The sequence below is a fragment of the Parasteatoda tepidariorum genome, chromosome 9 (assembly GCF_982258835.1).
Source record: "Parasteatoda tepidariorum strain Cologne lab strain chromosome 9, Ptep-v5.0, whole genome shotgun sequence".
Classification (NCBI taxonomy): Eukaryota; Metazoa; Arthropoda; class Arachnida; order Araneae; family Theridiidae; genus Parasteatoda; species Parasteatoda tepidariorum.
In genome coordinates this window covers 70422116-70435493 of record NC_141763.1, presented here as the reverse complement: position 1 = coordinate 70435493, position 13378 = coordinate 70422116, and the positions used below count along the sequence as shown (strand labels likewise).

At 30.5% G+C, this 13378-nt stretch overlaps 1 protein-coding gene across 1 annotated transcript; it reads left to right on the top strand.

Moving 5' to 3' along the window:
- The first annotated feature begins 2210 nt into the window (after positions 1–2210).
- Positions 2211–8184, top strand: LOC147804238 (protein GVQW3-like). Its single transcript, XM_087152098.1, has one exon. The coding sequence runs from the start codon at positions 6143–6145 to the stop codon at positions 6935–6937; it is 795 nt and encodes a 264-aa protein (XP_087008224.1). The 5' UTR covers positions 2211–6142; the 3' UTR covers positions 6938–8184.
- The last annotated feature ends 5194 nt before the right edge of the window (positions 8185–13378 follow it).

Here is a 13378-nt window from a genome sequence, read left to right as displayed (position 1 = left end):
ATGGTACTGGGATGGGACACCCGATCTCTGCCCACGGTGTTTCTTATACCCCATCTCACCAACAGATCGACATGAACTGAGGATGCAATCCCACATTCATCGAAGAGCCCTATGGGATTTGGGTGCCTGGAGAAAAGAAGAATGTTGTGAGGCGAATGATAGTAAAGAATCTTTACGGGGAAAATCATAGAACATCGGGACTGTGCCAACGTTAAGATTCTGCCTTGCCATCCAGTGTCTGTCCAACTGCAAAGACTCTCTTTCTCTCTCTCTCTGTCTCTACGATGCTTGCGACAAGGTTCCTGTAATGAACATCAGGAGATGGAAATTTTGTAAATATCTTTATTTTTTTTTTAAATTAATGAATGTTAGCCTTACTATTTGAATTTATTTACATTCATTTCTACACTTTGAATATTTTTAAATAATGAAATATTTATGATTATTTTTAAATTAATTTTATTCTGCATAATAGAATATTAAATGAATTCAAATGAATAGAATTTGGAATTTCAAGTCCATTAAAAATGACTTTTATTTATTTTTTTTAATTTTATTTTATTGTGACAAGCATTTTGTATTTAAAAATCTAAGATGACTCTAGATTTTTAAAATTATGCATTGAAAATTTGAATCTAGAGATGGTAGATTTTAACATGACATGTTAAAATTATACATTAAACATTTGAAATGGTTCAACACTGTTTGAAAGTAGAAGAGTATTGTCATTTTATACAGAGTTATACATTCATTTACAGTCAGTCAAAAAAGAATACGAATGATTTGCATTTTTAAAAAAGCAACCTTTTAAAAATTTCCAAACGATTTTACTAGTTTCGAACGATTTTAAGAAAAACGATCCTTTTCAGAAATTTTATCAGACGTTTCAGAAACTTTAACGTTTCATTTCACTTCAATTAACGTTTCATTTCACTTCATTAAAATACATTTTAAAAAAACATTGATATGTATTGAATTTGAAATACTTAATAATCTATTTAAATTAAAAATTTTATTCGAATGCATTTACGTTTAGAATCGACAACGCTCAAAATTGACGACGCACCGGCCGCATTTATGTTTAGAATCAACAGCTTTGAAATCAAAATCAGCATCTTTGAAATCAAAATCAGCAGCTTTGAAATCCAAATCAGCAGCTTTGAAATCCAAATCAGCAGCTTTGAAATCCAAATCAGCAGCTTTGAAATCCAAATCAGCAGCTTTGAAATCCAAATCAGCAATACCCAGAAAAACTAATTTCAAACTTATTTTGAAACTAAAAAAATAAACTGTTATTTCAAAATCACTAGGTTTTTTTATATCAAGTTTTTATATCAACATCAACAATAGAAATCATCAAGTTTTTGATCTTATAATCAACTGATCGAAATCAACATATTAAAATCAATACGTCTTTATAATTAAGTGTTTTTACGTCAAAATCAACTTATTGTAACATCAACAGTTTTTTTTAAAAAACTCATTTATTTTTTTAAAAACACTGTTGACGAAGTGTTTTTCATCAAACCTCGAAATCTGACTTTTAGACGAGTTTCAGACCCAGAAAACTGATTCCAAACTTTTCTGAAATTTCAAACTATGAACTTAAAAAAAAATATTTTTAAGTGGGCGTGGCTTAAAAATAATTTCTGTAAAATTTTTAAGTTTGATCTCTCCTATAGGGTTACCCCCCCCCCTTTTCCACCTTTTTACTCAAAATACTAACTAAAACTTTAACTAATACTTTACTAAAATTAAATAATCTATAAATTAATAAAAATGGAAAAAGAATCAGACGAAGAAATGATTACCGAACAATACAGTACTGAAGAATACAGTGCTGAAGTTAAAATGGATAATGCTATTCCTGAATTTGAATTGAGTGAAAGTGATAATGAAGAAGAGAATGAAGTTTTAAATTCTATGTATTTTGCAACTAAAGATTTAAATTTTGAAGGCTTCTTCGACTATTATATGGAATTCTTTGAAGATAAAAAAGAAAGTTCATTTAAAAAATACTTTTTAGATAAAATATTAAGAGATATACAGAGAAACCAAAAATTTTAATGAATTCAAAGAGTATTTCACGCGGAATCGTCATGAATTAAAAGGTGTGTCTTTATTTAATATTATATATTGCTATTAAAATATTTATATATATAATCTTTAAAAATAGAAAGATATGTTTGATAATTGTATCCATATTATAGAGATAAATAAATTATGAATATTTATCACTTAAATACAAAATATATCACAATGGAATCGATAACTTTAATTTGTGATGAAATATTTGATTTTGATATAGAAGATAGTGCAATATATTTGAATATAATTTATAATGATACCAGGGACCTTAATTTCCAAAATTTCTATAATTATTTCTTGAATAGATATTTGAAAAAATTAAGCAATGATCTTAAATTATTAATTTTAGTTAATTTACTTGATATTTACAAAAATACAAAAAATATTAATTTGGATGGTTTTATAAATTACTTTATAATTTCTAGAAAAGAATTAAGAGGTTTATCAATATTGGATATTATAGAATTATATAATTCATTCATATATAAATTTTATTTAATAATTTTTAAAAAGTTCAAAATGATTTTAATACTTTTTTATGTTAAAATATGATGATAGCTAAATACGTTATTAGGTGTCTCTCTTAGTTGGACACCTGCTTAAAGAAAGTGTCTTCCTCACCACGACATGGTGGAGACACATCAAGGAATGAAGTTTTTTTTCCCTAATACTTCTTGTACCATAATTTCTTATTTAATAATTTCCAAAAAGTTCAAAATCAACTAAATACTTTTTAATGTTAAAATATGATAGCTAAATACGCTATTATGTGTCTCTCTTAGTTGGACAACTGCTTAAAGAAAGTGTTTTCCTCAGCAGTGTCACATACTTCCTCACCACGACATGGTGGAGACACATCAAGGAATGAAGTTTTTTTTCCCAACACTTCTTGAACCATAAATTTTTATTTAATTTCTAAAAAGTTCAAAATGATTTTAATACTTTTTAATGTTAAAATATGATGATAGCTAAATAGGCTATTAGGTGTCTCTCTTAGTTGGACATCTGCTTAAAGAAAGTGTTTTCCTCAGCAGTGTCACATACTTCCTCACCACGACATGGTGGAGACACATCAAGGAATGAAGTTTTTTTTCCCTAACACTTCTGGTACCATAATTTCTTATTTAATAATTTCCAAAAAGTTCAAAATCAACTAAATACTTTTTAATGTTAAAATATGTTAGCTAAATACGCTATTATGTGTCTCTCTTAGTTGGACAACTGCTTAAAGAAAGTGTTTTCCTCAGCAGTGTCACATACTTCCTCACCACGACATGGTGGAGACACATCAAGGAATGAAGTTTTTTTTCCCTAACACTTCTTGTACCATAATTTCTTATTTAATAATTTCCAAAAAGTTCAAAATCAACTAAATACTTTCTAATGTTAAAATATAATAGCTAAATACGCTATTATGTGTCTCTCTTAGTTGGACAACTGCTTAAAGAAAGTGTTTTCCTCAGCAGTGTCACATACTTCCTCACCACGACATGGTGGAGACACATCAAGGAATGAAGTTTTTTTTTCCCTAACACTTCTTGTACCATAATTTCTTATTTAATAATTTCCAAAAAGTTCAAAATCAACTAAATACTTTTTAATGTTAAAATATGATAGCTAAATACGCTATTATGTGTCTCTCTTAGTTGGACAACTGCTTAAAGAAAGTGTTTTCCTCAGCAGTGTCACATACTTCCTCACCACGACATGGTGGAGACACATCAAGGAATGAAGTTTTTTTTTTCCCTAACACTTCTTGTACCATAATTTCTTATTTAATAATTTCCAAAAAGTTCAAAATCAACTAAATACTTTTTAATGTTAAAATATGATAGCTAAATACGCTATTATGTGTCTCTCTTAGTTGGACAACTGCTTAAAGAAAGTGTTTTCCTCAGCAGTGTCACATACTTCCTCACCACGACATGGTGGAGACACATCAAGGAATGAAGTTTTTTTTCCCTAACACTTCTTGTACTATAATTTCTTATTTAATAATTTCCAAAAAGTTCAAAATCAACTAAATACTTTTTAATGTTAAAATATGATAGCTAAATACGCTATTATGTGTCTCTCTTAGTTGGACAACTGCTTAAAGAAAGTGTTTTCCTCAGCAGTGTCACATACTTCCTCACCACGACATGGTGGAGACACATCAAGGAATGAAGTTTTTTTTCCCTAACACTTCTTGTACTATAATTTCTTATTTAATAATTTCCAAAAAATTCAAAATCAACTAAATACTTTTTAATGTTAAAATATGATAGCTAAATACGCTATTATGTGTCTCTCTTAGTTGGACAACTGCTTAAAGAAAGTGTTTTCCTCAGCAGTGTCACATACTTCCTCACCACGACATGGTGGAGACACATCAAGGAATGAAGTTTTTTTTCCCAACACTTCTTGAACCATAAATTTTTATTTAATTTCTAAAAAGTTCAAAATGATTTTAATACTTTTTAATGTTAAAATATGATGATAGCTAAATACGCTATTAGGTGTCTCTCTTAGTTGGACATCTGCTTAAAGAAAGTGTTTTCCTCAGCAGTGTCACATACTTCCTCACCACGACATGGTGGAGACACATCAAGGAATGAAGTTTTTTTTCCCTAACACTTCTTGTACCATAATTTCTTATTTAATAATTTCCAAAAAGTTCAAAATCAACTAAATACTTTTTAATGTTAAAATATGATAGCTAAATACGCTATTATGTGTCTCTCTTAGTTGGACAACTGCTTAAAGAAAGTGTTTTCCTCAGCAGTGTCACATACTTCCTCACCACGACATGGTGGAGACACATCAAGGAATGAAGTTTTTTTTTCCCTAACACTTCTTGTACCATAATTTCTTATTTAATAATTTCCAAAAAGTTCAAAATCAACTAAATACTTTTTAATGTTAAAATATGATAGCTAAATACGCTATTATGTGTCTCTCTTAGTTGGACAACTGCTTAAAGAAAGTGTTTTCCTCAGCAGTGTCACATACTTCCTCACCACGACATGGTGGAGACACATCAAGGAATGAAGTTTTTTTTCCCTAACACTTCTTGTACTATAATTTCTTATTTAATAATTTCCAAAAAATTCAAAATCAACTAAATACTTTTTAATGTTAAAATATGATAGCTAAATACGCTATTATGTGTCTCTCTTAGTTGGACAACTGCTTAAAGAAAGTGTTTTCCTCAGCAGTGTCACATACTTCCTCACCACGACATGGTGGAGACACATCAAGGAATGAAGTTTTTTTTCCCAACACTTCTTGAACCATAAATTTTTATTTAATTTCTAAAAAGTTCAAAATGATTTTAATACTTTTTAATGTTAAAATATGATGATAGCTAAATACGCTATTAGGTGTCTCTCTTAGTTGGACATCTGCTTAAAGAAAGTGTTTTCCTCAGCAGTGTCACATACTTCCTCACCACGACATGGTGGAGACACATCAAGGAATGAAGTTTTTTTTCCCTAACACTTCTTGTACTATAATTTCTTATTTAATAATTTCCAAAAAGTTCAAAATCAACTAAATACTTTTTAATGTTAAAATATGATAGCTAAATACGCTATTATGTGTCTCTCTTAGTTGGACAACTGCTTAAAGAAAGTGTTTTCCTCAGCAGTGTCACATACTTCCTCACCACGACATGGTGGAGACACATCAAGGAATGAAGTTTTTTTTCCCAACACTTCTTGAACCATAAATTTTTATTTAATTTCTAAAAAGTTCAAAATGATTTTAATACTTTTTAATGTTAAAATATGATGATAGCTAAATACGCTATTAGGTGTCTCTCTTAGTTGGACATCTGCTTAAAGAAAGTGTTTTCCTCAGCAGTGTCATACGAGGTATGATCAAAAAGTATCCGACCTTAATTTTTATTGGTCAAACAAACGCAGCTATGGGGGCGGGGCTAGATGTGTGGTTGTGAGCATGCCTAGTGCGCATGCTCATTTTTTTCTACAGCTCCAATACAAGTCAGTCGGTGTCAGGCCATTCATGATTGAACAGGTGCAAGTGAGTGTCGTCGGATTTTATTTTTTTTTAAATGTCAGAAAAAGTCGAACAGCGTTATTGCATAAAATTTTGTTTTAATCTTGGTGATTCGCAAGTGGAAACAATTCGCAAGATTAAACAAGTGTTTGGAAATGAAGCGATGGGCACCACACAGATAAAGGAGTGGTACAACCGCTTCAAAGATGGTCGCTTATCAGTTGAAAGTGAACCACGCTCAGGGAGGCCCTCAACATCGAAAAATGATGCCATCATTGATCAAGTGAGGAACCTGGTGATGCAGAACCGCCGAATCACGATCAGAGAGCTTGTAGACGAGGTGAGTATTAGTTTTGGTTCCATTCAATCAATTTTGACTGACGACTTGGGCCTCAGGAGAGTCTCAGCAAAGTTTGTACCAAAGCTGCTAACATTTGAGCAAAAAAACCTTCGTCTGGAGATCGCACAAGACATGCTGGAAACTGTGAACGATGATCCCGACTTTATGAACACAGTGATTACAGGTGACGAGTCATGGGTTTATGGATATGACCCAGAAACCAAGCGCCAGTCAACACAGTGGAAGCATCTTTCATCCCCGAGGCCCAAAAAAGCAAGGCAAGTTCGCAGCAATGTCAAGGTCATGCTAACTACCTTTATTGACTCCAGTGGCTTAGTACATCACGAGTACGCACCACACGGTACTACAATCACCAAGGAGTACTACCAAGACGTTCTGCGTCGCCTTCGTGACGCAGTGAGGCGCAAGCGCCCGGATCTGTGGGCAACAAGCAGTTGGAAGCTCCATCATGACTCCTATATGAAGCTCCCGCACATTCTTCCCATTTAATTCAGAACTTCTTGACAAAACACAGCGCACCAGTGGTTCGTCAACCTTCCTACTCTCCTGACATGGCTCCCTGCGATTTTTGGCTTTTCCCAAAGCTGAAAATGCCACTAAAAGGGACCAGATTTCAGACCAGAGAAAACATTATGCAGAATGCGACAGACCATCTGAGAGCCATACCGAAGGAGAACTTCCAGCGATGCTTTCAACAGTGGCAGAAGCGTTGGGAGAAGTGTGTGGCAGCCCAAGGAGACTCCTTTGAAGGGGATTTGTATTAAATAATTATATCATAATAAACGTTTATTTTATGAACAAAAGTCGGATACTTTTTGATCACACCTCCTATACTTGCTCACCACGACATGGTGGAGACACATCAAGGAATGAAGTTTTTTTTCCCTAACACTTCTTGTACCATAATTTCTTATTTAATAATTTCCAAAAAGTTCAAAATCAACTGAATACTTTTTAATGTTAAAATATGATAGCTAAATACGCTATTAGGTGTCTCTCTTAGTTGGACATCTGCTTAAAGAAAGTGTTTTCCTCAGCAGTGTCATATACTTCCTCACCACGACATGGTGGAGACACATCAAGGAATGAAGTTTTTTTTTCCCTAACACTTCTTGTACCATAATTTCTTATTTAATAATTTCCAAAAAGTTCAAAATCAACTGAATACTTTTTAATGTTAAAATATGATGATAGCTAAATACGCTATTAGGTGTCTCTCTTAGTTGGACATCTGCTTAAAGAAAGTGTTTTCCTCAGCAGTGTCATATACTTCCTCACCACGACATGGTGGAGACACATCAAGGAATGAAGTTTTTTTTCTCAACACTTCTTGTACCATAAATTTTTATTTAATAATTTCTAAAAAAAACAAAATGATTTCAATACTTTTTAATGTTAAAATATGATAGCTAAATACGCTATTAGGTGTCTCTCTTAGTTGGACATCTGCTTAAAGAAAGTGTTTTCCTCAGCAGTGTCATATACTTCCTCACCACGACATGGTGGAGACACATCAAGGAATGAAGTTTTTTTTCCCCCAACACTTCTTGTACCATAAATTTTTATTTAATAATTTCTAAAAAGTTCAAAATGATTTCAATACTTTTTAATGTTAAAATATGATGATAGCTAAATACGCTATTAGGTGTCTCTCTTAGTTGGACATCTGCTTAAAGAAAGTGTTTTCCTCAGCAGTGTCGTAAGCTTCCTCACCACGACAAGGTGGAGACACATCGAGGAAGAAATTTCAACAAATAAATTCGCCCCAACTTAAATTGAGCAACTTTATTACACAAACAGTTTTTAACTGTTGAATATTCGTATAAGAGAGGTACATACACACAAATTAGTATAAACTGCATTTTCTTAAACTGTCTTCTAGAGTTGGCTATATGTGTGTACTACAATTGAATTGAATTGAATGTTGAGTTTAGTGGCACAAAGTCCAAAAGAGGACATGTGTGTTCTAAAAGTTAACTATTAAACAATACAGAACTAAATTTGAGACCATAAAATTCCTCTACCTATGCCTGCTTTACTTTCAATAAACTAAGCAAATTGATATCAAAGCATATATGTAGATATTTTAGAAAGTACTGCACACTGGTAGAAATGGTTAAGATAGATATACAGCTTTTGTTGTATCATCACAATATGTTAAATAGGCATAAATCTAAATACCTATGAACATTATCTCAATCAGTACCCATATGATTAGCTTACATCATCAATAATGTTGCCAAATTTAGATTTTTAAACTGATTCTTCGTTCTAAGGCAGGTTAATGAAGACTAACTTTTTTCCATAAAATTATGGATGCCAAGACTGCAGTAATTGCTGTTACTATACAGCCTATAACAATCAATCGTCACATTCCATCAATACTTTTATTTATACTCAGGCGTCAGTTGATTCTTACTCACACTACTGAATACAAAAAAGAAAACTATAAAATAAGTAACAATATATTCCTCCCTATTATTACCTGTATATAATGTTTATCTTACTATACAGCTCCATAGCTGCCATCATGAATAGGAAAAAATCCAGTAGAGTTCACAAAATAATATAAATTTCACGACAATTGTTGCATAATTTACTAAATACACTTAGTCATGAAAATAGAAAAACTGCAGTATTTTCCAATTATGATTAACATTAAACATATTTGAAATGTTATGTATTAAGTTTACTCATAATTTTGAATAGTAATAGGCATTTAATTCATCAAAGATAGTTAAGATTTTTTTTTTTTTAAATTCATTTAAAAAAAGAATTCTGAATAAAAGTAAACGGAACATTTTAGTACAAAAAAAAAAAAGTTTTGAACTTATTTCTACAAATGTGGTTAACATCATTATGTATTTATTATTAATATTTATTTTAATACTCATGCAGACAAACAATAATTTGTACAAAAATTTTATTTCAATACGGCATGTCATTTTTCAGAATCTAAGGGTATCATTAACAAACTAAATGATTGATTGATTGTAGGGTTTAGTGGCACAAGGTCCAATTCAAACTAAATGAGAAATTATGCAATCCATTTTCCATTTAGTACTAGTTTTAGTTAGTTTAACTGATTTGTAAATTTACAAAATATTCATTCCTAATGTTTGCCGGCAGATGTTTTCAACAATTATATATAATAGATCATAATAAACCGTTTTGCATAAAATTTCAGTGAATATTGTTATTTGAGATAACAATGTTAAGCGATAAAATTTGTGTTTATTATTTAGCTTCAATTTTTAGTAACAGATTCTGAAAATACATGTTACAAGGATGAGAGTAGTCAGAAAGTAAAAAAGAGGAAATCCAAAAAAAAAAAAATAAATAAATAAATAAATAAATAAATAAATAAATATATATATATATATATATATATATATATATATATATATATATATATATATATATATATATATATATATATATATATATATATATATATATATATATATATATATATATATATATAAACAAAAATGTGATAAAAAAAAGTGCGATTTTTAAACTTGTAAACCATGTGAATATAAATCCCGATATGAGACTTTTAAATCACGTAAATATGAAACTCTAAGTCGAATTTAAAAAATGCGAAATACAAATCATGATTTTTTAATTTTTTGATCACGATGCATAATTTTTAAATCGCGCGATATTACAACCACAAAAACGAATCACGATATTGGATTTTAAGCTCGCGTGAATACGAATTGCTACATAGGGCTTTAAAAGCTCGTAAATACAAATCGCGCTATTGATTTTTTAAATCTCGTAAGTAAGAATCGCAATGTACAATATTTAAATCGCTTGAATAAGAATCGCAATGTGCAACTTTTAAATCAGGTAAATACGAAAATCGATGATTGAAATTAAAATCGCGTGAATAGAAATCGAGATATTTGCAGAGTCTGGACTTGTGATTTCTAAAACGCTCGTTTGTATTGTTTTTGTTTAGACATAATAAATAAAAATTTACAAGATTAATTGAATGAGCAAATAAATATTTTCACCGCAAATTCACCTCCACTTTTTTCCTCTTTTTTTGTTTGTTTTCACGCCAGAATACAAGAAGCAGCGACGTCTGAATTACGAAAATACGAGCTACCCAACCGACGGATAAAAAATACGGAAAATCTTATTTTCTGTGCGTGAAATCGGAGAAAATAGCTAAAATAAGTAAAAATGCGGAAGGGTTAGCAGCTAAGGCGTAGATTGAATTTTCTGCTTATCTTTGAAAATCGTAAATAAATATAATTATTTTACTTCAATGACTGAACTTAAAAAAAAAACGGGATATTTATTATAAAAAACAAAACTTTTAGAGAATCGGAGTTTTAGATAAAAAGGCTGAAATTCGAGAGACAAAAAAAATCTCATCCCTGTATAAAGGTCAACCAGTTTTATCCCAAGGAAATGATTTTTAGAGAAACTTCAGAGGGAGGAAAAGGGACTTCAATAATTTCCCTCCGCGGAAAATATAAATTCCTCATAAAATATTTTAACTTGTGCAAAAAAAAATTTCAGCGGAAATTAACGGGAAAAATCTGAAAAAAAGCGGAAATTCGCGGAAGAATCTCATCCCTGATGTTAAGACGTCACACAAGTAAAAAGTAAAAAAAATATGAAAAGAAAAGAAAAAAAAGAACCATAGATTAGTTAGATAGTAGTAGCATTATGAGTTAAAACTTAATATTTAGAGATTTAAATACAGAATTACTCTTGGCTGAGATTGGATGTAGCTAACGGCCAATTTTTTACTTCCATTACTAACTTAATCGACAATTTTGAGGTATGGGTTAGAATGCTCACTTGAAAAGATATTTTTCGTTAAATAAAAATTTGCTTTTACTCACCTCTTTCCATAATTGTCTTCGGCACTCATGTGTGAAATGATTGAAATCTAAATATTAAACAAAAGTAAAATAAATTTAAATATAGTATGTAGGGTATTTGTTAAATTGAATTAAATGTGGGGTTTAATGGTCATGGATCCTAAAAAGCAACATACTCAGATTTAACCAGGGACTAATATAGGGGATAAGGACATTTAACTTTTTAAAACCAGAGATCATTCAGATTACGAGCAATTATATACTATAGTTTCGGTTTACAGAACTTGAGTTAATTAAAACCGAAGGAAGGATATTTGCCTATTCAACCATAGTTATTAATTTGAAGTGTCTGTTTCTATTATAACTGAAGTATAGATGCTTATATTAGCATTTTTTTATATTTAAAAATCTGATTTAACAGAACGAGTTCAAAACTAAAACCCTTTGAATTTTTTAAGTTCCACAAAGGGACAGACATGCTGCGCCAAACAATCAGTTTCAAAACGAATCAGGATTGGCAAGTTTTTGACACATGACGGTTTTTACCGTCATGTCAAAAAACCCTCTGTCAAAAACCTATAGTTTTGGTAAAACTATTTTTATTTGAGTTTAACTGCTTATAATTTAAAATTAATTCATTTTAGGACAGTAAAATTAGAAAAAAGTAGTTAAAAGATATTTAAGAACAGATTCTTGCATTTTCCCAACATGATTATATCAAAACATACTATTTGAAGTAAAATATTAGGATACTAAACGAAATTTTCAACATTTCCTAGCATCATTTTATTTGGCATATTACATTACTGAAGAATGTCAAGATTGATTACTTTCATTCATAAAATCTTGCTTTGAGAAACACTTGAACACCTAAAAAGAAAGCCTCATAAAATAAACTTTTTTTTATCAATTTTGCTTTCAATATTTTACACAGAAATGTGACATGAAAAAGCCTAGGAAACTCTTTTAGAGATACCTTGCAACAGCAATGTTGAAGGACTCATCCATAATAAACTCAGAAATCGACTAGGCAATGAAAAATGCGCAAAATTAGTCACTTGCTATTATATGCTTCGGCACAGTGACCCCGACTACTGAACATGTAATTCTGTTTGTAATTAGGTTTAGTTTAATGTGCTTTTTCAACTGAATAGAAGTTTTTAACTTGACAAAATAGCAGTAATTCTTGACTTAGAGTTTGCTAGTAGTTACAAGTTTTGAAAGTTTTGTTTAACTTGTTTCTAATATTTAAGAAATGCCAAATTTTAAATTCTTCTTCTTAGTTCTTGAATTTATTAATAGTTCCAACTTTTTTGTTTGTTTATTTCTAACAATTAAGAGGTGCAAAATTTTGAATCCTTTGCAAATCAAGCTATAATGATAAAAGTAAGTATCACTATTTTCAATAAGTATATTGAAGTATATTGTATATCCTTCTATAAGAATACATGTATATAGTTGCAAAATCAATAGCAATCATTTACAACATTCATTTATAAAGGCAATTATGTAAAAATAATATATTGTTCGCTATATGCAATAAATAAAGAAAACGGTAGGTTTTTGACAGTTTTTACCGGTAAAAACACAGTTTTTACCACTGTCATGTCAAAAACCAGTTTTTGACGGCAAAAACCCAACTCTGAAACGAATCAAAGGTAAAAAGCTTTCTGCTACTTTTTCTTACCAGGACTTCATACACCGTAACAAAAGTATTCGAACATGAATAAAATCAGCTAAAATATAACTATAAAACAAGATAGTACAGGATCAAAACGTGAATAAAATCAGATAAAAGTGTACATAGTATAAAACAGTTATATACAATATAAAAGACCAATTGAGCATAGAAACGCAAAAATGTTGGGTCTTTGTTAAAGGCTGCACTACTCAATAACAGTCTCTATTTAAAAACCATATGTTGCATATATTCTCTGATTCTTAAAAGAAAAATTTCTAAGGGCGGCAGCATCTGCATTTATGAATGAAAATACTTCAGTATGAAAAATTTTTATCTCAAAAAGGTGATTTTCCCTTGGAGGGAAATAAGTTAGTTTCTGTCTCATTTGGAAAAGAAAAGAAAAAA

Excerpts from the sequence above, each read along its gene's own strand:
- LOC147804238 (XM_087152098.1), top strand. The coding sequence starts at position 6,143 with ATGTCAGAAAAAGTCGAACAGCGTTATTGCATAAAATTTTGTTTTAAT.